Source organism: Coenobita brevimanus, chromosome 99 (genome assembly GCF_032717465.1).
Source record: "Coenobita brevimanus isolate Jiangsu-jjx chromosome 99, ASM3271746v2, whole genome shotgun sequence".
Lineage (NCBI taxonomy): Eukaryota > Metazoa > Arthropoda > Malacostraca > Decapoda > Coenobitidae > Coenobita > Coenobita brevimanus.
The window spans coordinates 411,528-437,500 of NC_137052.1; the positions used below are offsets into that span (position 1 = coordinate 411,528).

Consider the following 25,973-nt stretch of genomic DNA (forward strand, 5'->3'; position numbering starts at 1 on the left):
GGGTCTCTCTCGGTCTCTGCCTCTGTCTGTCTGTCTGTCTGTTTGTCTCCTGCATATATACATACATACATATTGTACATACATACACACAGATATATACAGGCTACAAATACACATACAATACCGGTACACAGACACCGAGTCGGCTACTGTGTGTGTGTGTGTGTGTGTGTGTGTGTGTGTGTGTGTGTGTGTGTCTGTGTAAATCACCAATAAAACACTCCACGCAAGAAAAATATATATAAATGATCCCACACTCAAGCTCCTTCAAATAAAGATGACAATTACAGCAAATCTCCTTTATTACCATTTCCTTATGCTATTAAATACCAAGGAAAGTTAAGCGCCCGTCCTCTCCCTAACACCTCTTCCTAACCGATTTATTTTGCTTATTATGCCTTACCACCCCTTCCCGTGTTATATAAATCCTTCTAATAATAGCCACTCTCTGCATAAACAGTGTACAGAAGGGTATTAACCTGCTATATCCAAAAATAAATAGCTGAGGAAGAGGTGTTACAGGGCTTCCTTACCAACAAGACTACGGGCCGGTCTCTCCTACATAATTAAAAAAAAAAAAGCCTGAAGATAAGAAAAAATGAAAAAAACTAGGTCATCGAACTGAAGAGGTTGTGGAGTACCCTTCCCCCCTCTCAAATATATTTTTGCTTGTTATGGCAACTCCCTAACACTTCTTCCTATGCGATTTATTCTGCTACATTGCACTTTGCCGATCTCTTCTGTTATTTAAATCATTCTATTATCACCATTCTCAATATGGCCTTAATAACGTACAAATTATCACCCAGCCGTACTCAAAAACAAATCGATAATGAAGATGTGTTAGGGAGCTTCCTTAACCGACCAGAATACCAGCCCAAAGCCCGAATTCTCGCCGGGTAACACCTCTTCCTTAGCGATTTATTTTTGGATATGGGTGTTTAAGATCCTTTTCTAAGTTGTGTACAAAGAAATAGCAGTAACAAGTGGTATCAGGAAAGGATATACTGGGTCGACATCTCTCCTCAAAATAGTTACTTACATAATTATGAAAGAACTAGAAGGCAGAGGATGTGGTTTCGCAGATGAACGTTGCTGTAAGTCTATCAATGGAAGAAGCGGAAAGAAGCATAAGAATTCTAACTGATGTCGGAGAAAAATGTGGCTTGGAAATAAACTAAAAGTGATGTAATAGTGTTTAATATGAAGGAATAACCAGCTGAAATTACTGGCATGCAAGTAGAAGAAAATGTACGTTACTTAGGTGTAATAACAGAAGAGGAATGGAACATGTTTAGAACCCACAAGCAGAAAATGATTGAAAAAATAAAGAAAATGGCAAATATTGTATACCCAAGTAAGAGCAGCAATAAATCATTAATTGGAAAAACGTTCTGGAAATGCATAGCACTCCCAGCAATAAATATAACAGAGGGAGAGAGAGAAAAAATGCAGGAAATAGCAAATAGTGTGTGTAGACAGATTCTGGGCGCTCCAAGAAACGCAACAGTGTGCTCAGTGAGAGGAGAAATAGGTATTTCTAATATGAAATCAAGAACTGCGGAAGGGAGGGCAAAATATATAAAGAATAGAGAAGAATGAGGAAATGAACTATTGGAAAAAATATGGACTGTGGTAAAAGAGGACCAGAAAAACCAGTGGAGAAAAAACATATGGAAAAGAGTGGAAGAGAAATTAGAAACCTGAAAAAGATTAAAGCAGTGGAAATAAAGCAAAGAATTAGAGAGAAAGATACAATAAAGTGGAAAGAAGAGATGGAAAGTAAGGAGTCATTCGTGATATACAGAAAGTGGAAGGAAGAAATAAAAACAGACCATCTTCAGTAACATGGTATTGAGCTAAAAGTAACTGCTTACCCCTCCAGAACACAAAGAGGCACCAGGGACAACACACACTACGCTGTGCCTGGTAGAGGAAGCAAATCGGCCCCATATGATACTATTTTGCCCTAGTTTACAGGATGTGAGAAACAGTAGAGCTACAGAGACCCAGAATAGAAGACGAAGAACTTGTGATTGGACAGTTTTTATGCCAGGCAGAGAATACTGAAAAAGAGAAAGAACAACTGTATATGTGGAAAAAGAGGGAAAAAGAACTGAAGGAAAATAAAACAGAAACATACAGAAGTGAAGAGATGTGCCGTAGGAAAGGCTATACACCTCGTTCTAACCTGTGTATGCAGAGTATGGTGATAATGGAAAGATTTATGTAACACAAGGGGGTAATAAAGTGTATATATATGGTGATAATGGAAAGATTTATGTAACAGAAGAGGGCAGTAAGGTGTATATATTCAACAAAATAAATCGCTTAGGACAAGGTGTTCCGGTGCTTCCTCACTCGATGCGAATACCAGCCCAAGAGCTTGAGTTTTGTATTCTATCTGACACGTTAATAATCTCGTATGTTATTATGCCCGTATTTTTTGACGGGATGTAAGTACTATTTTCTTTACTTTTCTTTATTTAATGTTCAGTACAAGCCTAAAAACTTCCGGGAATGAATGGGAGGAATATCACAAGTAAACATATGACCGCCATGATAAGCATTGTGTCCAATTTCCAAACATACTTCTGTTATTCAGTTTCCTATTTCCCATTTAGTACAAGCTTCAACACTCTTTTTAAATTACTTCGCTGAAGGCTAACCAGGAATGGATAAGCAATGGCAAATATATATATCAAAGAAATGTAGCAAACGCCAGTCAAACAAGTTTATTTCAGTTACCCTTAAAAACATGCGTAGAAGAAAATGGAACAAAACCTTAACATCAGAGAAAATGGTGATAGGCCGAGGGAGACGGGTACACTCCGCTAATTTTACAAGCTTTATTACAAACATAAAAACCATGACATTTACCTTTTCTGCAGGAATATATACGCCTTAATTAGACACACAGACATCCACTCCGCCATTAATCTACGGGACCTGGTTATCAAATCCTACTCTCGCGGGTTTAGGTGATTTTGTAAAGCTTCCTTTCCATTTTACTTATGCATATGATTTATCAACATCCCGTGTATGTTATTTACGCAAACTCTATCCATATTTACATAACATACAAGTGAATATGAACCCTCTCAAGCTCGGTGCAACTCTAGATTTCTATTCCTGGGAAAGCAAGACGATTTTATTCATCTGTGTAAATCGTATTAGCTCACGTGTTCATACGGATGCTATTAATTAAGCCTAAATGATGCTGTTATTGCCCTCTTATGCTATGGACAACTCTAGTAGTCTCTTCTCGCTAGCGGCTGACGATTTTGTTCAGCTGAGATGCAGCGATGGAACACAGGTATACGAGAGAGGGGGGAGTAAGCTGGGGGGAGGGCAGTGAGGTGACAGGGGACAAGGCGACGTGAAGGTGATTTGTTTGTGGCCACTTCTTCCGAGATTAAGGCATCTGGTTATAGGTAGATAGCTGATAGATAGCCAGATAGATAGATGGACAGATATAAGCAGATTGAGAGTCGTAGGATGTTATGAGGGCAGTTGTATGCTATTTTTTAAAGTTCATTATACGCTTACGTTGTCACCCAATGGAATTAAGCCACTCCTATAACTTCAAATCTACACTCCTTTTATTTAATTTGGCACAGTTTTTCCTTTATTTTCTTCCTCGACTTTCTCACGTAGCTGTTAAAATACAACACTACAGCTCTCAATCCTTCACACCACAGCTCTCCATCCTTCACACCACAGCTTTCCATCCTAAACAGCTCTCCATTCTTAACACCACAGCTCTCCATCCTAAACAGCTCTCCATCCTTCACACCACAGCTCTCCATCCTAAACAGCTCTCCATCCTTCACACCACAGCTTTCCATCATTCACACCACAGCTCTTCATCATTCACACCACAGCTTTCCATCCTAAACAGCTCTCCATTCTTAACACCACAGCTCTTCATCCTTCACACTAAAGCCCTCCATCCTAAATAGCTTTTCCTCCTTCACACTATAGCTCTCCATCCTTACCACACACGAGAGAGAGAGAGAGAGAGAGAGAGAGAGAAGCGTGGCAACGGGAGAATGAAGAGGAGAATGGAAGGAAGAAAGGCAATGACAGAAGAAAGAGGGTAACGAAGGAAGGAAGGAAGGAAGCACCACCAGACGAAAGGAGGAAGCAGTGAGGGCAGGAAGGAAGGAAGGCGCCGGGAGAAGAGGAGGAGAGACAGGTAAGGGGGGAGGGAGAGAAGGGAGGCAGAGGAGGCAGTCAGTGGAAAGCATCGAACGCTTGTTTACAAATTTCATCTTCGCGTCTGGTATTTCAATCATTACTCTCAACATCATCATAAATTACTATCCCAACCATCATTACTCTCAACATTATCATAAATTACAATCCCAACCATCATCACTACTGTATCATCATCATCATCATCATCACAACACCTGGCCAGCGTCACGGGGTACGCCAATACGTCACCAACATCACGACAATGTCGCGCATCATTTAAAAATCACAAAATATCACCATAAACAGTCACCATCTCAGCTACTTACCTTACCAGCAGAGTCTCGACATTTCTGGTCAGTATATCCCTAAAGCAAATGACGATCCATGCACTAAATCACAAAAAAAAAACCCGGAAGTAATGAGAAACACAGACACGCGCGCACGAGCACCTCTCTCCCCCGCGGCTAGACGGACACTGATGCGTGGCTGGACGTCGACTCGTGGGTTTGTTTTGGTTATGCGAGAGGCGATAAGTTTTCGTCATTGTAAAAAATAAAGACGCATGATTATTTCGTAATTATTATCACTGAATCATTGTTACTGTATTACAAAATATGATAATGTAGTTTGACAATAAGTCCTTAATTAATAATCAATGAGCTAAATGCGGAAGCGATACCATGTGCTTCGAGAGATTTAAATTCTATAGGGAGGCGTTTAAATGTCTGCGGCGGGACATTTAAACACATGGATTTCCGGGAGTACGCGTAGGCCTGGCAGACTCCCTTATTTTCAGCCCGTTATCATTATCATTTCGTTATTATTATTATTATTATTATTATTATTGTTATTATTATTATTATTATTATTATTATTGCCATTGTTAATATTTTTCTCATTACCACCAGGCGACTTCATATATTTTAGTCCAGTTTATTTCACTATTATCTATTTCATTTATCTGCTTTATTTAACTGTTTCTAGAGTTAATTCATTCAGATCTGTATATATTCCCTTCACCTTTACCTGGCCCAGATTTTCGTCCCTTTGCAGCTTATTTCACGAAGATCTGTGATAATACTACGGCTCTCTCCTGCCCATAGCGCTCTCTCTCTCTCTCTCTCTCTCTCTCTCTCTCTCTCTCTCATTACCTTGCCACACCACACGCTACCACACCACAGACTACCACACCACACACTGCCACACCACACTACCACACTACACATCACCACACCACACATTACCACACCACACACCATACATTACCACACCACACACTACCACACTACACACTACCACACCACACACCACCACACCTCACACCACCACATCACACACCACCACACCACACATTGCCACACCGCACACTACCACATCACACACCACCACACCACACATTGCCACACCGCACACTACCACACTACACATCACCACACCGCACACTACTACACCACACAACACCACAAACTACCACACCACACACTACCACAACACACACCGCCACATCACACATTGCCACACCGCACACTACCACACTACACATCGCCACACCGCACACTACCACACCACACAACACCACACACTACCACACCACCACACACTACCACACCCAACACCACACACTACCACACACACACACACACACACAAAGGAAATCGGGGAATCCATTGCATTTCTTCCAACATTTTTATTATATGATGTTCACAATAATTAATTTTAATATACAATATATCGACATAGAGAGGGTGAAATTTTATATATATACAGACATTATATACAGAGACTTATGTATGCTATGGAAGGGCAGACGGTGAGGGGGTGGGGGTGGGGGGAGAGAGTAAAGAGGGAGGGGGTGGAGAGGGGAGAGAGAGAGAGAGAGAGAGAGAGAGAGCAGAGGAGGGAGATAATGACAAAAAAATAAAAAAATAGAATAGGAAAATGAAAGAAATGCCAGGAAAGAGGGGAAAAAAGAAGGAAAATATCAAGAAGGAAGGAGAGGAAAATAGGTTACTTAAGAGGAGGAAAGAATTGAGGAATAGGAAGACGGAAATCATGAAAAAGGAAGAGGAGACATGGAAGGGGAAAGAGGAAAAGGAAATGAAGAGAAGGAATAGGAAAGAGGGAGGAAAAAAATGGATTGAGAGAGAGGAAGAGGAGGAGGAGGAGGAGGAAGAGGAGGAGGAGGAGGAGGAGGAGGAGACACTTAAGAAAAACGGGGGAGAGAAAACAAAGATCAAGAAATGACAAGAAAAAAGGGAACAGCAAGAAAAAGGGAAGAAAAAGACAAGAAAAAGGGCAAAAAGGGAAGAAAAAGGGCAAGAAAAGGGCAAGAAAAAAGGAAAGAAAAGGGCAAGGAAAGGGGCAAGGAAAGGGCAAGAAAAGGGCAAGAAAAAGGGTAAGAAAAGGGCAAGAAAAGGGCAAGATAAAAAGCAAGAAAAGAGCAAGATAAAGGGCAAGAAAAAAGGGCATAGGAAAGGTTAGGTAGGTATTTTTTTTCGGGAACGTCAAAAAATCAATAGATGACATTCAAAAACGCCTTAGAATTTTGAAAACTGAAGGAGCCATTATGAAATCCTTATATACTTTTTTCTATACATTTCCAAAATTTTTAGGTCTTGAACGGTATCATATGAATTACTTTGAAAAAAATATATATATCTTTTTTTGTTTTTTTTGGCTCTAGTTTTCAAAAATCGAAGAGGGGATTGAATATGGGGATTTTTTTTTTTTTAATGTCCGCCATCTTTTTTTTTTTTTTTTTTACATACACACATATTCTTCCATCCATGACAGAACACAGTGGCTGTACGTGTGTGTGTGTGTGTGTGTGTGTGTGTGTGTGTGTGTGTGTGTGTGTGTGTGTGAATGCCAGGTGTGAGTATTTGTGTACATGACTTTTTACAAATGGGTGTACGCACGCAAATAAATTCGTGTGTGTGTGTGTGTGTGTGTGTGTGTGTGTGTGTGTGTGTGTGTGTGTGTGTGTGTAAGGATGCATATTAATCTTTGGGTAAGCTATTTTTTTTTATTTTCGAAAAAGGTGGGGTGGGTGGGGGGGGAAGATCGCACATACAAAAAGTTGGTATTATTGGGGGTGGGGGTGCAGAGGGGGGGAGGGGGAGGGGGATACCAAAATATCTTCTCTATGGGACATCCTTGGAGGGGGTGGGGGAGGGGGGTTGGGGGGAGAGGAGGGGGAGGGGGGGCCGGAGACTGGGAACCCTTCATACATTGGAGCACCATTTATGTAATTGTATTATTTATTTATTTTGCCTCTATTCACCTTCTTATCTTTTTTTTTTTTAATCTCTATTTCTCTTCATTCATTTTCTTTCATTTGTGTTGCGGGGACGGCTCAGTGGTAACAGTATCTACCCTGCACCGTTTACTCCCAACGCGTAAGGTCCCGCCAGGTGAGCATCTAGTGCAGCGCTTTCTACAGACGACCCCGTACATCGCCAGCATGAGCGAAGGTCAATCCTGGCTGTCACTCTCTCTAATATAAAGTTGGATTTTGTATGGGATTAATATGGAGTAATAATCATACAAGGATAACATTAATTCTCTAATATATAAAAATTTTCCTTTTCCTGACATTGAAATTTTAGCCAAGTTGTCTATGTATATATATATTTTTTTTTTCGAACAGCAAAAAAAATTAGATATATTTTTGTTACGGGGTAGACAGGGATAATATTAATTCTCAAAATCACTATATAAAAAAAAATCTTCTTTTCCTGATTCTGAAATTTATCTTTATGTTTTCTATGGATTTTATTTTTTCAAAGGTAAAAAAAAAACGCGAAAAATCATTATTTTTTCCCGGTTATGAGGCAGCCAGTGATGATAATAATTGTATAAATCAATATATAAAACTTCTCCTTTTCCTGATATTTAAATTTTATCATATTTTTCAATGGATTTTTATCGACCAGCAAAAAAATCGAAAAAAAATCATTACATACATTGTTTTGTTTTGTTTCGTATGGATTTTTTTCTCAACACACGAAAGACAATTTTTTTTTTTTTTTTTTTTTAATGGGGTCAGCGCTCCAGTCTCCGGCCATCTACACTACACATTGGACATAGGAACATAAAACACACGTGGTCGCTTCTCCCACTTTGACCTCTCAAGTGTGACCTCTCAAGTGTGACCTCTCAAGTGTGACCTCTCAAGTGTGACCTCTCAAGTGTGACCTCTCAAGGGTGACCTCTCAAGGGTGACCTCTCAAGTGTGACCTTTAAACCACTTGGCTCTCTAACCTTCGCTATTTTGACTTTTCTCTCAAGTGTGATCTTTCAAGTGTGACCTCTTGAGTATGACCTTTAAGCCATTTTGAACTCTAACTATGGCTATTCTGACTTCTTCTAAGACCTTGAACTCCACAACTTTGACCTCTCCTCTGCATGACTCTTTCTTCCTATCACTTTGACTTTCTCTTGACTTCCTCTTGGCTTCCTCCACATGCATCTCTGCCTTGTAACCTTTGACCCTCTTCTCATTCTCCTTCTTCCCCTTCTTCTTCTTCCCCTCTTTCTTCTTCCTCTCCTCCCTGCTTCCTTCTTCCCTTCCTTCTTCCTCCTCTGAAATCTCTTGCCTACTGACCTAAGACTTCCGCCATTTTCCTTCCTCGTTCTGCCATTTCCACTTCCGCTCCTCTACCGACACTGCCTCCTTCATTTTTTCCTTCCCTAACACCTGGATATGGACTCCTTCTTGGGGTGGCACTGATACCTGCCAATCTACCCTCTACCCACCTGACCTCACCTGACCCTAATCAATCTACCCGCCAATCTACCTCTACCCACCTGACCTTACCCTAATCAACCTACCTGCCAATCTACCTCTACCCACCTGACCTTACCCTAATCAACCTACCTGCCAATTTACCTCTACCCACATGACCTCACCCTAATCAACCTACCTGCCAATTTACCTCTACCCACCTGACCTTACCCTAATCAACCTACCTGCCAATTTACCTCTACCCACATGACCTCACTCTAATCAACCTACCTGCCAATTTACCTCTACCCACCGACCCACTTTCGAGCGATAAAAGACAAGACGGTGAACGATAATTTCTGAAACGTCGCATTGCCGTCCACGTAATCCAATACACTTTTTCACAAGATTTCGTTCCAGTTACATAATACTTCGACTGATATTTCTCTGTCAGCTATCATAAATCTAGGCGACAAGAGAGCACCATGGATTTTTTTGTTTTGTTTTTCTGAAGTATATTATTGAGACGCCATTATCACACACACAAAAATGGAAATGTGTAAGAAAATGCGAAGATAAATTACATGCATTGGTGGCACTATAATTCAGTCAGGAAATTAGTCATCTTAAGGGAGAGATTGATATTAAGTTGAATTATTATCATCATCATCATCATTGTTATCATTATCATCATCATTACTATCATCTCAACTTCTTCCTCCTCCACCTCATCATCATAATCATTACCATCACCACCATCATCATCATCATCATTACTATCACAATCTTCTTCCTCCTCCTCCTCCTCCTCATCATCATCATCATCATCATCATCATCATCGTCATCATTACGATGGTGATTAATAATAATAATAATAATAATAATAATACCAACAATTATTCGAATCCAACACTACAATACACAATCACATCACATCTCCCATGACATTTCATTTCTTCCAAGACTTCTTCACATCATTAAGGAGGGTCGACAGAGAAAACCGTCTGAATCCAATCACTTCTATTACATCTTATTCTCACTTCAAGACGATTTTATTCAGTTTAAGACAGAGTTGTAGGGGTGAAGGGGTTGATGAGGCTTTTATCTATCACACTCTGTTCGAAAAATGTCTATCAGGTGAGGGAAATCGTCCGGAGATAAGTAGATAAAAGGTCATTGGAGGAAGAGATCAGGTTAGGTCGCCAGGTCTGGGATGGGGTTAAATTAGGTCACCAGGTAAGGTTAATGGTGTTGGCAGAGGGAAGATGATTTATTTATTAATTAATTTATTTATTTTTTATAGTAGTTGGTAGGAAGGGTTGGTAGTTATGTCGATATGACGGCTGGCAGGTTGGAAAGTTGGTAGGGGCGGTGGTGGTGATGGTGGTGGTGGTGGTGGTCGTGGTGGCAGGGGTTGTGGTGGTCGTGGTGGTGGTGGCAGAGGATGTGGTGGTGGTGGTGGTAGGAGATGTGGCGGTGGTGGTGGTGGTGTTGGTGGTAGGGATTGTGGTGGTAGTGGTGGCAGGGATCGCGGTGATAGTGGCAGGGATTGCGGTGATAGTGGCAGGGGTTGTGGTGGTGGTGGTGGTGGTGATGGCAGGGGCTGTGGTGGTGGCAGGGTTTGCAGGGGTGGTGGTAGGGATGTAGTGTTGGCAGGGGTTATAGTGGTGTTGGCAGGGTTGCGGTGGTGTTGGCAGGGTTGCGGCGGTGTTGGCAGGGATGTAGAGACTGACAGGGAGGATGACACAAACGACATGGGGGAAGATGTAAGAGAGAGAGAGGGGGGGGAGGGGAAGGCAGAGCTGGCAGGGGAAGTGTTGGCAGGGAGGTCACACGAGTCACTAGGTCACAGGCAGGTCATAGCAGAGTCACATCAAATAAGGAGAGTTTGTGAGTTGCCAACATTTGAAGCCTCACTCTCTAACTCTCCATTTTCTCCTCTCTAACTCTCCATTTTCCTCTCTCTAACTCTCCATTTTCCTCTCTCTAACTCTCCATTTTCTCCCCTCTCTTTTATTCTCCACCTCTCTCTTTAACTCTTCATTTCCCAAATCTCTAACTCTGCACTTTCCACTTCTCGTTCTAACATTTTTTTCTACAACTCTCTCTAACTCTCCATTTTTATAACTCTCCATCGGCCACATTTCACTCCAACTCTACATCTTCTACACACTTCTCTCTCTCCGTTTTCCACATCTCTTAACTCTACACTTCCCACTTCTCACTAACTCTCCATTTCCATCATTTCACTCTAACTCTACACATCTCTCTCGTTTTCCAGTACTTTTTCATGACAGATCACACTTCCAAAAATCTAACACTTTTCCCTCACAGTCACACTTTCCTCTCAACACCAGACACTTTTTCCTCTAACTCACACTTACTCCCTTCGATATTTCACTTTTTCCCTTCATGTCACACTTTTTTGCTGATTTTTTTCACACTTTTTTCCTCTATGTCACACTTTTTGGTCACCTTTTTCAAAATTTTTCCCTCCATGTCACACTTTTCGTCACTGTATCACTCTCTCGACATCTCACACTTATTTCGTCGAGGTACCGCTTAGTTCGCTCACTCACTCACAGTATGCGCGTCTATCTCTAAATATATCAACACATATTTGTTTCTCACCAATAAACTCCTCTTTGGTCTATTTTTTTTTTTTTTTTTTAATTTCGCACCAGGTTTAGGCGAGTTTGGGGTAAAAACCTGCTCAAAGATCCATTTTCTAGAATTCCTGCGACAGTAGCGGGAACTTGTGTATTTTCTCTCTCTGCTTGCCTTTCGTCACTACCACCAAGATATTTGTCTCCGTTCGCTTTCCACCTTCCTTCAAGCGTAATTGTACCGGGAACTACTTTATTTTCAAGCCATGGTGAACCGGGAAGTAGTTTATGTCCTTTTCCACTCACAGCGTACCGGAATAGTATTTATTTTCGTCATATTGTATCGGGAACTCATAATTTTTCAGTCATACCGGGAATTCTTTCATTTCCTTTTTCAGTTAGTGTACCGAGAACTTGTTTATTTTCGTCATTATGTACCGGGAACTTGTTTTTGGTCATAGTGTACCGGGGATTTATTTTCAAGTAATATTGTACCGGGAATTTGTTTACTTTCGCTGCATTCTTCGGGAACAAGTTTATTTCCGTTTTCATCGTACCGGGAACTTATTTCCGTTTTGCATCGTACCGGGAACAAGTTTTTTCCGTTTTCACCGTACCGGGAAGGTGTTTATTTTCCGTTTTCTGTCAACTCCCACCCGCCCAGCACCAAGGGGTGGCTCGTGTAAATTGTTTCCTTTTGGCTTTGGTCACTTAGGGTTATTATTATTATTACTATTATTATTTTTTCGGTCACTGCTCCCCTTCCCAACCCCTATAATCTGTTCATCTTAACCTGGCTCATTTCCCGTAGCTCAGCGGCGGAAAAAGACAATACTACGGCTCTCAGCATCCTCTCCATAGCACTTCTTCGTGACTAGCACCATATTCTAGTGTTAACCCCTCCTAGCCGGGGTATACAGGTTTTAGGGACGAGACGATTTTACTCGAGAGAGAGAGGAGGGGGGGTCCCCAGGCTGAAGGGGTTAACATGTTCAAACTCAGTGTTCAAGATGGAGAGATGGCAATTTCTGGCCAAGTTAGTGGATTATTTTCTGAGTATTCTTCTGAGATTCCCTAACACCTCCTCCTTAGCGATTTATTTTGCACATTACCCATTAACACTCCCTCGTATGTATGTTACTGATGCCTCTAAGTCGATAACAGAACCAGAGAAACATCGTAAAGGAAGAGTTAATGAGATTTTGACAAAACAGATCAGTCGTGTTATTAAAACTATGAGCACGAAGGTAAGGACAAGCCTTAATTAAGTGACGGTAATTTGTCGGTAATTTACGGAGCATTTGTTATAATTGGACGTCATTAGCCTGCATCCCACATTACAGAGTGCAGTTGGTAACGATGCAGAAGATTTAGCCATGTTCTGCCACAATAACGGGCTTCTGAAAGTATCGTAAAAATTGCAGGGGTTGGCCACACTTTTGTGATCTTAGGTCCCGTCCTCACCAAATGCCTGCTGGTGCGGGTAGTTGTGGGTGGGAGTTCATTCTGCATCACTGTAACCTATAAAAGTCCCCACCCACTCCCGCCCACACCCATCCACACCCAGTAGGGCTACATGAATGAGTTGTATTGATGTATTGCCCACACCCGCCCGCAACAGCATGCAGCTAGTGTGGCCGGAACTTTAGTTTTAATAATACAGGTCTAAGGAAGAGGTGGAATGAAGCCTCGTACGGCACTCAGAAGCCGGCCCAAAGTGGACAGAGTATAGCAGCCCCTCCCCCGTACCCTGCCCGGCGGTGAGGTCAGTGGGGGGCGGGAGGGGGCGGCGAGGGGGCGCGCGAGGGGGCGGAGGGGGTCTTTCGGGATGGAGGGGGCGGGAAGCAGGAGAGCAGGGGGGTGGCTCCTCCGGTGACGTCACTAGCGAGGCCCTCACCTGGCCTCGGGCGTCATCAGAGGTCAGGGTCATGTCACCACACTAAACCCTCACTGACGGGGTGGTCAAAGGTGCCGCTCTGACCTGTGGAGAGGAGATGGAATTAGCTACCATACAGTTATAAGGGTACCATACAGTTATAAAGGTACCATACAGTTATAAAGGTACCATACAGTTATAAAGTTAGGTACCATACAGTTATAAAGGTACCACACAGTTATAAAGTTAGGTACCATACAGTTATAAGGGTACCATTCAGTTATAAAGCTACCATACAGTTATGAAGTTAGGTACCACACAGTTAAAATGTTAGGTACCATACAGTTATAAAGGTACCATACAGTTATAAAGGTGCCATACAGTAATAATGTTAGGTATCATACAGGTAGGTACCATACAGCTGTAAAGTACCAGTTATAAAAGTACCATACAGTTATAAGGGTACCATACAGTTATAAAGGTACCATACAGTTATAAGGGTACCATACAGTTATAAAGGTACCATACAGTTATAAAGGTACCATACAATTATAAAATCAGATACCATACACTTTTCGTCAATTTCGGAGTCTATTCACACTACCAAATCGCTGTTGCATGTAATTTTACGAGCCTTGTTATGGGGCGGGAATGAGTCTCCTTGGTAACTAGTCAAATCAACCCTACCATCTGGCTATACTCAGGTAGGCGGGGTCATGTCACCACACCTGACCTCTGAGTAAACAGGTGGTCCTAATTACCCCACCTGACCTTCGGGAATTCCAGTCAGGTATGGAACTCGTATATTTTTCGTTAATTACACCTGTTCTGACCTGGTGAGCTCAAACGACGCGTCAGAGAGAAATGAAAAGAGGGCGTGTAGGCTCAAGACAAGTTGAAATTCCAGAAAGGGAGGGGGGAGTGAGTTGAGGGGGTAGGGGAGTGAGTTGAGGGGGTAGGGCAGTCAAATGGTGGGTGACAGAAAGCGACTTGGAGGCGTTTTGTCTCTGGCCACCCTTTGCGGGATTAGGGCGTCGGGCTATAGATAGATAGACAGGTAGATAGACAGACATTAACCTCAGGTGAAATGTGCTTCTTATAAAATTAACATCGTCATTTCTGCTTCAAAAAGAGTATAAGAAGATAACTTGATGGCTTCACTAGGTCAAAATTCCCTAATAATATAATCCTGATTCCCTAATTTCACACTACCGTCTATAAACTATCAGAGTGTCGAGAGCTGCGTGCAATAATCAACACAGCAGTAATAATAATCAACACAGCAGTAATGATAATGAACACAGCAGTAATAATAATGAACACAGCAGTAATGATAATGAACACAGCAGTAATAATAATGAACACAGCAGTAATAATAATGAACACAGCAGTAATTATAATCAACACAGCAGTAATAATATAATCAACACAGCAGTAATAATAATGAACACAGCAGTAATAATAATCAACACAGCAGCAACAATAATCAACACGGCAGTAATTATAATCATCACAGCAGTAATAATAATGAACACAGCAGTAATAATAATGAACACAGCAGTAACAATAATCAACACAGCAGTAATAATAATGAACACAGCAGTAATAATAATGAACACAGCAGCAATAATAATCAACACAGCAGTAATAATATAATCAACACAGCAGTAATAATAATGAACACAGCAGTAATTATAATCAACACAGCAGTAATAATATAATCAACACAGCAGTAATAATAATGAACACAGCAGTAATAATATAATCAACACAGCAGTAATAATAATCAACACAGCAGTAATAATAATCAACACAGCAGTAATAATAATCAACACAGCAGTAATAATAATCAACACAGCAGTAATTATAATCAACACAGCAGTAATAATAATGAACACAGCAGTAATAATAATCAACACAGCAGCAATAATAATCAACACAGCAGTAATAAAGGGTTTCACCAAGACCTCAAGGCTGTGAGAGCGATAACACAGCATCTTAATTTCCATCAGAAATATCAGAAAGGTTTAGGTTTAGAAATTATATGAGGTAGATTACATTGCATGACAGATGATACTACTACTACTATTACTACTACTACTACTACTACTACTATTACTACTACTACTACTACTATTACTACTACTTAATAACTTCTACTACAACTACTACTGCCAATAATAATAATGATAATCTATCCATCCATCCATAATGATGATAATAATAGCAATAATAATAATAATAATAACCTCTACGACTACTACTACTACTACTAATTACTACTACTACCACAACAACTACTACTTATTCACGTAACACCTCCCACTGCCACGCCCAGTAAAGAAGCGTCAACAAACTTTTGACCACTGCTGTACATGGGGACAGACTGCAGCAAAAATAAATAAATAAATAAATAAATACAGGATTACATGAGACTACAAGAGACGAAATGGAAAAGAAGGCAGGGAAATGTCAACGAACTTTTGAGCACTACAGTAGACTACAATAGCTAAAGACTACAGTAGACTACAATAGATAAAATAAGACCTTAACAAACCAGAATAGATAAAACAGACTACAATAGATACAAGACTACAACAGACCAGAATAGATTAAAGACTACAATAGATAAACACACACTACAATAGATAAAAGACTCTAGATATAACAGACTGCAACAGACTAAACAGGCAATAGACAGACTACAAGAGACTACAAAATATAATACAGACTACAATCGTTTCGTCGGCCTTGGTCACCTAATGGCGGCTCTCCATGCTGCTTGATCTCTGGCAGCTTCCCTATTCAGTTCCTTATCCCTGAGGTCACACTCTATGACCTCATCCCAGGTCTTTTTCGGTCTGCCTTTTGCAACTCTACCCTCAACGTCCACTTTTCTCACTTTCTACACCCAACTGTCATCCCCCATCCTCTCCACATGCCCAAACCATCTCAATCTATCCCTCCTCATCACAACACCAATACACTCCAGTCCCATCCTTTCTCTCAAGTCTTCCATCGTAAACCTATCCCCCCAGGCCTCGCATTCAAGGACGCACTGCACCTCCACCTAATCATTCTTATTTCTGTCCGTCTGAGCCCGCAAATATCCATTTCCTTTACTGCCCAGGACTCACCACCATACAGCATTACAGTCCTAACCAATGCTGCATACAAAGATCTCTTAGCACGGAGGGAGAGCCCTCTCAATGTCAGGAGAGGCAAAAGCTCCCTCAGCTTCCTCCAACCACTGCTCACTCTAGCCTCAAAGCTAGCTCCTGCCCCACCTCCAGCACATAACATGTCTCCCACATAGCAAAACTCTTCCACACACTCAAGAGACTCACCAGGAACAGACAGACTACAATAGCCTAGAATTAAATCGACTACAACAGACTACGATAAAAGACTACAACAGATAAAACACACTACAACACCCTACAAGAGGTTACAGTAGATACAACACCCATACATTCGTGCATAACAATAAACTACCTGGCTTACTGACCGCCGTGTGCCAATATCATGCCCTCAGGTGACGACCGCTGCGATAGGGAGAGCAGGTCGGGGGGCTGGGTCATGAAGTGGCCCCCTTCGGTCACAGGAGGGCCCCCCAGACCCCCCAGACCCGGAAAGTCGCTCATGGGCCCACCGGGGGGAAGGGGCTGCTCCATGGACGGGGGCAGGCCTTAAAATAAATAAATATATGACAAATGAATACATAAATAAATATTAGAAAAAAAAAAATATTCTTCTCTTCCCCGTAACACTATACTTTTAGCTGTTTTAACTGTTTTACTGTCTGTCTGTCTATTCATCCACCCATCTATCTACCTATCTATCTATCTATGTATCTATCTGCCATGGGCCTATTGGGTGAAGAATCTACTCCATGGACGGCGGCAGGCCCCCCCCCCTCTCCCCCGAAAGAAAAAAGGAAAATTGTCTCTCCCTATTAATATAGTCTTCTCTTCATTCCCCTCTCTCTCTCTCTCTCTCTCTCTCTCTCTCTCTCTCTCTCTCTCTCTCTCTCTCATACTGTTCCTCCCCTTTCTCTCAGTCTCCTCGGCTATTACCTTCCTCCCCTTCTTCCTTCCCCTTTCCTTTTCCCCTTTCTCCTCTTCCATGTTTCTTATCTTCCATCCATCCCTTCCCCTCTTTTTACTACCCCTCTTCCTCCCCTTGCTTGTCCTTCATCCCTCCTCTCCTTCCCTCCAACCTATCCTTTCTTCCCCTCCTACTCAATCCCCCTTTCTCTCCTCCCTGTTCTCCCTCTTCCTCTTCCTCTCCTTCCCTCATATATACCCCTTCTTCTTTCCTACCCATTCCCTCTCCCACTCCTGTTTTTCCTCCCTCCATCTGATTTACCCAACATACACTTACCCTAACTTACCCTACCTTACCTTACCTTACTCTACTTTACCTTACTTTACCCTACCCTACCCTACCCTACCTTACCCTAACCTACCTTACCTTCCCTTACCCTACCTCACCTTACCTTACCCTACCTTACCATACCCTACCCTACCTTACCCTACCTTACCATACCCTACCCTACCTTACCTTACCTTACCCTACCTTACCTTACCTTACCTTACCTTACCTTACCCTAATGAAGCGTAAAATAAGCGAACCTACCCTAAGCTACTGCACCATAACCCACCCTACCCTACCCTACTGTAACCTAACCTGATCTACGCTACCCTACCTTACTGTAAACTACCCTACCCTACCGTGCTGTAACCCACCCTGACCTACCCTACCCTACCCTACTGTATCCCAACCTACCCTACCCTTCCCTAGCTCACCCTAGCCTAGCCTACCCTACCCCACTGTAACCTACCCTACCCTACCCTACTGTAACCCCTCCTGACCTAGCCCCACCCCACTCACCGTGCGGGAAGCTCATGCCAGGCGGCGGTGGAGGCCCCTGACCCGGAAAGAACTCGTGGAAGCCTTGTGGACCGTACCCGAAGGCGTCGCCGTAGTAGGGGAAGCCGTCCTCCATACTCGGAGACATTCGCATCCCCCGTAGCTTGCGCGGGTTGCCGAAGAGGTGCGCGCGCATGCCCATAGAGGAGAGCTGTTTCATGCGACGCTCCTTGCTGCGCTTATTCTGGAACCACACCTGGGGAGGAGGGTGGGGGTCAGCTGGGCAAGGTATGGCATTGTTACCTTGACGTGATACCCACGCCTGGTGTTGCTAGTGGGTTCAGATGCCCCAACACCATGTATACCCCCAAAAGAAAATACTATGAGTGTTTTTTTCCTCATTATGCCACTCAGGGAATCGCGAGTGGTCACTCACCTTAAATTGTCATAATCTAACTGCCTAACCACGGCTCCCTACGCTCCTGATGGGGTAATATATAATGGATCAATATCAAAAGAAACATCACAATATCCCCATCACACATACAACAGCTGTGCATTCGTCTGATCATGGTTCAGAAGATAAGTAGCCTGTAGTCATGTGATACAGATCCTCGTTACTGTACCTAACAACTTTACAGCATATACAGTACACTGCTCCGTAGGCTGAAAAAAAAATCATATTACTTCGCGTTCAAATAACAACGATAATGAATTTCGCAAACGTTACAGGCAGGTTTCTCATAAGTAACACGTTATTAGTTCAAAATATGTAGAACTTATATTCTGTAAGGTAACTACTTGTCCTCACCAGCACTGTGGTTATTAAACACAAATATGTTGCCGTGAATTTTGATTTATGCAAAACCGAAAATATGTATGAGAGGTAGTGACTGTTTCTTGACGTGCCTTAAGTATTTTGAATGAAAAGTTTTAGTTTTTTAATAAAGAACTCAAGAAAGTTTATGAAACGGATCTTTTGCGAAATAAATCCATAACCCAATCATCAAATCTGAAAAGAAGCGAATCACTGATAATCGGTACCACAAGCCTTATATCGATTCATACCAAAAACTAGATAAGGTGTACCGCAAAAAGTGCCTGATGGATATGACGGAAATATACCAGGTGAGTTTACATCCACACAATGTAAATACCCTGCCAGTATCACTCAGTCATAAAAAAAGATAAATAAATAAAAACAAAATAGAGAAATGTGCGAGCGTCCCCTTAATAACACCTCCGCATTTCGTTTTCTGTTCCTTTCCCAGGCCTGACTCCACTAGGACCACCCCAGGTGTGGGTCCAGGATAGATGGAGGAAGGAGCGAGGCACGATGGAGCGAGTGGATCACGGTGGATCAAACCTGCGAACAGCTTGGTAAAATGATCAGTGAAGAAGTCTGAGCTGATCCTGACTTACTGAAAAATTTGGTTAACCTGGATGGGAGGATTTAGGAAGGGATGAGGTTATGTAGATCAGATATTCATTCTTAGGTCTTTAGTGGAAAAGTTTCTAGAGAACGGAAAGAAATTGTGTGCGGCCTTCATGGATGTGGAGAATGCATATGATTGGGTGGATAGACTAGGACTGTGGAAAGTATTAAGAATATATGGAGTAAATGGGAAGTTGCTGAATGCCGTGAAGAGTATGTACGAGGGTGCTAAGGCTGCAGTGCGTGTGGATAGTGAACTGAGTGAGTTTTTCTATTTGATGGTTGGACTGAAACAGGGATGTGTCATGTCTCCATGGTTGTTCAATCTGTATATGGATGGGGTTATGAAAGAGATACAAGGTAATGCAGTGGATGTTGAAGCGGCCGTAATGAGAGACGGCTGTGTGTGGAAACTCCCTGTACTGTTGTTTGCAGATGACATTGTGTTGTTAAGTGAAGACGAAGGGGAGCTGCATGGCTTGGTGAATGAGTACGGGAGAGTGTGTAAGAAACGAAGTCTAAAGGTGAATGTAGGGAAGAGTAAAGTTATGTTCTTCAAGAGAAATGAAGTCACTGAATGTACAGTGAGGCTGGATGAGGAGGAAATGCAAGAAGGAGAGGAAAGGGAAAATGGGAGGGACTGGAAGGGAAAAATGAAGAGGAAAGACGGAGGAAGAGTAAACGAGGGAAGGGAAAGAGGAAAGGAGGGGAAAGAAAAGAGGATTGGAGGGGAAGGGAAAGAGGAAAGGAGGGGAAGGGAAAATGTCAGAGGGAGGAGAAAGAGAAAAGGAAGGAAGGGGAAAAAGGAAGGGGAGGGGGAAAGGAAGGGAAGGGGGAAAGGAAGGGAAGGGGGAAAGGAAGGGAAGGGGGAAAGGAAGGGAAGGGGACAAACATGAAAGTAAAGAGGGAGGTCAAGACAATGGGGGGAGGATGAGGGGAGGGGAAGGATGAGGGGAGGGGAAGGATGAGGGGAGGGGAGAGGACAAGGGGAGAGAGAGGACGAGGGGAGGGAGAAGGACGAGGGGAGGGGATGGATGAGGGAAGGGGGAGGATGTGGAGAGGGGAACGAGTGTGAGAAAGGGAGGTGTGGGGGAGGGGGAGAGGGTGAGAGGAGTGTGTGTTGGTGTGGGTAGGGTAGGGATGAGAATGAGGGTGAGAGGGGGGAGAAAGGGAGGTAAGGGTGAGGAAAAGGGGCGTGACGAGAGGGAGGAGGGGGAGGGGAGAGGAGGGGAGGGGAGGGAAAGGAGAGGGGAGGGGAGGGGGAGGTAGGGGTGTGAGACTCATTAGCATAATCACCTAGTGGCTAATTTGCGTGTCTGAAATGCCCTCCCTCACGAGTAGGGGGAGGGGGAGGGAGGGGAGGAGAGAGATCAGGGAGAGGGAGGAAGAGGGGAGAGAGATGAGGGAGGAGGGAGGAAGAGGGGAGAGAGATGAGGGAGGAGGGAGGAAGAGGGGAGAGAGATGAGGGAGAGGGAGGAGGCAGGGAAGGGGGAGTGAGGGGAAGAGAAAGAAGGGGGAGAGAAGATGAGAGAGAGGGAGGAGTGGGAGAGAGGGGGTGGAGGAGGAGAGAGGGGGGTGGAGGAGGAGAGAGGGGGTGGAGGAGGAGAGAAGATGAAGGGTGAAAGAGAGGGGGGGGGAAGGAGAGGAGAGGGAAGGAATGAAACGAGAAGGATGAGGGGAAGAGAAGGGAGGGGAAAGAAAATGAGGGGAGATGGATGACGGGGAGGGAAGGAGGAGAAAATGGGGGGGAGGGAGGGAGGGAGGGAGGAAGGAGATGCAAGGGAGAATGTAGGAGCCACAGGAAGGAAAGAAGAGGGAGAGAGAGAGAGAGAGACAGAGACAGACAGACAGACAGACAGAGACAGAGAGAGAGGGCATGAAGAAGAAAAATGGAGACAACTCATTAATTCTCAGCCCATTAATTCTCAGCCCATCAATTCTCAACCCATTAATTCCCAGCCCATCAATTCTCAGCCCATCAATTCTCAACCCATTAATTCTCAGCCCATCAATTCTCAACCCATTAATTCTCAACCCATTAATTCTTCATCTACGAATTCTTTGTCTATAAAATTTCATCTCTTATGGTTTCAATCAGTCAATTCTAATCCCTTAATTCTCAATCCAACATTAATTCTCAATCCATTAGTCTAAAGTCTTATCCCATTAGCCGTTAAGTCTTAGTCTATTACCCCATTAATTCCCAGTCCATTAATTCTCAGTCTATAATCCAAGTCGCACTTCTACTACTACTAATTCTCCGCCTTATAAGTATTAGATCAGTAATTCTAATTCCCTAACCCGAAGCCTCCCATCGTCACCATATTCTAGTTCCCCCCCCTCTCTCTCTCTCTCTCTCTCTCTCTCTCTCTACCACTCACTTTCCCATTTTCTCATCCACATATAATTCCTTTCTTCTTTGTATTCCTTCATCCCCTCCTCTCTCTCTCTCTCTCTCTCTCTCTCTCTCTCTCTCTCCTATGACCCCTCAGCAACCTAACCTCACAACTCGGATGTCTCGCCTCCAGATTTGCGGTTCACCAATACCTTCCCTCTCTCTCTCTCTCTCTCTCTCTCTCTCTCTCTCTCTCTCTCTCTCTCTCTCTCTCTCCTACCTCTTCATCTCCCTCCACTTCCTTCTCCTCCTTCTTCCCCTCCCCATGTCCTTTCTCTCCACCCTTTTCCTCCCCTCCTCTCCTCTCCCCTCCTCTCCCTTCTCTTACCCTACTTCCTCTCTCTTCCCTTCCTTTCCCTCCCCTTTCCCTCCTTCTTTTCCCTTTCCTTCCCTCCCCATCCCTTCCTTTGCTATTTTTCTCCCTCCCTTCCCTCCCCTTTCTCCCTCTCCATTAATACTCCCTCCCCTTCCTTCCATCCATCCATCCATCCATCCACCCTTCCTTCCTTCATTCCCTCCTTCCTTCCTTCCCCTTCCCTTCTCATCACCCTATCTCCTCCAATCCCATTTTCTTCCTCTCTCTCTCTCTCTCTCTCTCTCTCTCTCTCTCTCTCTCTCTCTCGCCTCACATCTATAGTGTTGGATTCGATTTCCTTGTGGTGAGGAAGAGGCGTATCGAGGAGGAGGAGGAGGAGGAGGAGGGAGGAATTGAAGGAAAATCATCATCATCATCCAATCCTACGTTGCCCCATGAGAAGCGTAGAAGCCCGGGGCTAGGCAAGTTGGTCCTGACATTTAAGATGATATTGACCAGCCTCACTCATCCCTGAGTGGCTTTACGTGGGCAATAAACCCCAACCACCCCTTGAATGTAAACCTTCACTGGCTCAATCCAATTGAAGTGCCTGAATTACCCACTAAACCACCAGGCGCCAAAATTTGGTTATATGGTTACCACCCGACGTAGTAAATGGTTCCCTGGTGTACATGAAACCATTTGGCTTGTCACTTAGCGTAGAGTCACCCACAGGCAGAAACAAGAGGAAAGAATGAAGGAAAGAAAGACAGAAGAGGGAGTGTAAAGTCACCCGTAGGCAGAAGGAAGAGGAAAGAATGAAGGAGAGTAAGACAGGAGACGATGGAAGGAAAGAAGGATGGAGGAGAGGAAAGGGCAGACACCCGAGGACAGCACTACATGGAGTGAGTGGATGGTGAACCATAAGTAGAATAAATAAAAAAATGAAAATAAGTTTATAAATGTATGACGTTCTTATCGATAATTTTCTTTCTAGATGGCAGGAAAAAGCTTTAAAATTCTCTCTCTCTCTCTCTCTCTCTCTCTCTCTCTCTCTCTCTCTCTCTCTCTCTCTCCCTAAACACCATCCTTCCTCTAAAACACACCCCACTCACAACACTCTCCCCAATGCACATCACTTCGCTGACTCTTCCAGTATATATACCAACGTTTTCTTTTTATATCGTTCGCGGGTCATCATTTTGGGGCTCAAGGAATTTTGATTATCCTGCCAAATTAATGGGTAGATTTTTTTTTTTTATTATTTCTGCCTCGAGGGACGATTTCTAAAGATGAATATAGTTACTTGGTTTTAGAAAAGTCACCCCTTCCATCGGTGACTCGTTTCCCGTTTTCTTTGTTATTTTGAGTGTATGTTGGGTTTAGGTGTTGTGTGTGTGTGTGTGTGTGTGTGTGTGTGTGTGTGTGTGTGTGTGTGTGTGTGTGTGTGTGTGTGTGTGTGTGTGTAAAATAATGTGCATATGTGTGTATAATAATTTGTATGTACACTAAATGTGTGTGTGTATGTACGAGTATTCGTTGTGTGTATGTACGTGTGTGTGTATCCGTGTACGTACGTGTATCCATGTGTTTGTGTGCCTGTGTATGTGTGTATACTCATATGTGTGTATCCATGTATGTGTGTATGTGTGTATCCGTGTATGTACGTGTCTGTGTGTGTACCTTGCCTAGGGCCCGAAGAGCTTAATAATAAGAGTCAAGAGTCATCACCCTACATCACTCTCTCTCTCCCTCTCTCACATAATACACACGCATTATGGCGGAGGGAAGGAGGGGTGCGGAGGGACGGAGAAGAAGGAAGGAAGGATGCGGTGGTGGTGTTGGTGGTGGTGATGATGATGATGATGATGATGATGATGATGATGATGATGATGATGATGATAATGATGATGGTGGTGGTTACTCTGACCCAGGTTTACATAGACAGACCGATAGATGGACAGATAGATAGACAGACAGACAGACTGATAGATAGATAGATAGATAAATACATAGACAGACGAAGACAGAGATAGACAGAGAGTAACCCCCAAAGACTATCACATATATAGTCTATTTTCCCATCTATCTATCTGTCTATCTATCACATATATAGTCTATTTTCCCATCTATCTATCTGTCTATCTATCCCCAGTAGCCTAGCCTCAGTGCCCTGGGGAGCAGCCTATAGATCACTAGGCTCCTCGGCTATTATGTTAAGCGGCAACAACAGGGTCCCGAGGCTAGTCCATACTTTTACCCAAATAAATCCTTTCAAGGGCTATTTTTTGAAGTAATTTTTTCACTCCAGTTTTTTTTATGCATTGCTTCCTGTCCTAGTGGATTTTTTTTTTTTTATGTGTTTTCTTACGGTCTTCCTTTTTCTTCGTCTTTTTCGAAATTGTCTTCTTGGTTTTGCTGTTCTTTGTCTTTTTATTTTTCTCCTCTTCCTTTTCCTCCTTTTCTTCTTTCTGTTTTTTTTTATCCGTTCATCATCATCATCATCATCATCATCACTACCACCACCACCATCGCCACAAGCATCATCATGACCACCACCATAATTACCGCCACCGTCACCCCCACCGCTACTACCACCACCCCCACCACCACCATCACTACCACCACCACCACCACCATCATCATCACCATCACCACCACCACCACCATCACTACCACCACCACCACCACCACCATCATCACCATCACCACCACCACCATCATCATCTTCACCATCTCTACCACCACCACCACCACTATCATCATCATCATCTATATATAGTAAGCAAGAAATATGAGGTTGTGAGGACAGTAAGAGAGAGAGAGAGAGAGAGAGAGAGAGAGAGAGAATAGGGCCTAAATATAGAGGTCAAGACATATGAGAGAGAGAGGACAGTCCTTCGTGACAAACCCAAGTCTTGATGGATGTGATTTTGAAAGAAAGAAAGCAAGAATGAATGAATGAATGGAGGAAGAAAGAATGAAGGAAAGAAAAAAAAGAAAAAATGGAGGAAGAAAGAAAGAATGGAGGAAGAAAGAGGGAAATGAATAAATAAATAAATAAAGGTATGAGAGAGAGAGAGAGAGGTGAATGACAATGCTTGGTTCGGCAGGTGAGTAAGAGGTGACATGACAGGATGGAAATGACTGGCATGGCAGACACGTGGCAAAGAGAAATGACGAAGCAGTGAAATGACAGGGAAATGATGGTGTTTCTCTCTCTCTCTCTCTCTCTCTCTCTCTCTCTCTCTCTCTCTCCATAACTAGAAAGATTAATCACGATGTCTCAGAATTAATAAGACCTTCATCTATAATAACTTTTTTCACTATCCATCTATCTATCTATCTATATATCTATCTGTCTGTCTGTCTGTATCTATCCATCCATCCATCTATCTATCTGTCTATCTAATTTATCTATCCATCTATCTAACTGTCGATCTATATCTTTTAATTTTCCAACTTCTACACCTCTTTTAAGCAGGTCTCCTTCCTTACCTGGTCCCCGAGGTTTTGTTGGTCTCGGTGTGGAGGCAAGAGTTTCTGTGAGATGTTGAGAGATTGACA

At 43.0% G+C, this 25,973-nt stretch overlaps 1 protein-coding gene across 1 annotated transcript in view; it reads right to left on the minus strand.

Moving 5' to 3' along the window:
* Window positions 1–13,464: 13,464 nt before the first annotated feature.
* The window catches only part of LOC145414362 (LIM/homeobox protein Lhx1-like), a 182,632-nt gene continuing 170,123 nt past the window's right edge, over window positions 13,465–25,973 (minus strand). Inside the window, exons 6-8 of the mRNA XM_080283899.1 lie at window positions 18,303–18,537; window positions 16,918–17,097; window positions 13,465–13,514 (exon numbers count right to left, since the gene is read on the minus strand). Coding sequence (XP_080140025.1) covers window positions 13,465–13,514; window positions 16,918–17,097; window positions 18,303–18,537 — 465 coding nt within the window. The remainder of the gene's footprint in view (window positions 13,515–16,917; window positions 17,098–18,302; window positions 18,538–25,973) is intronic.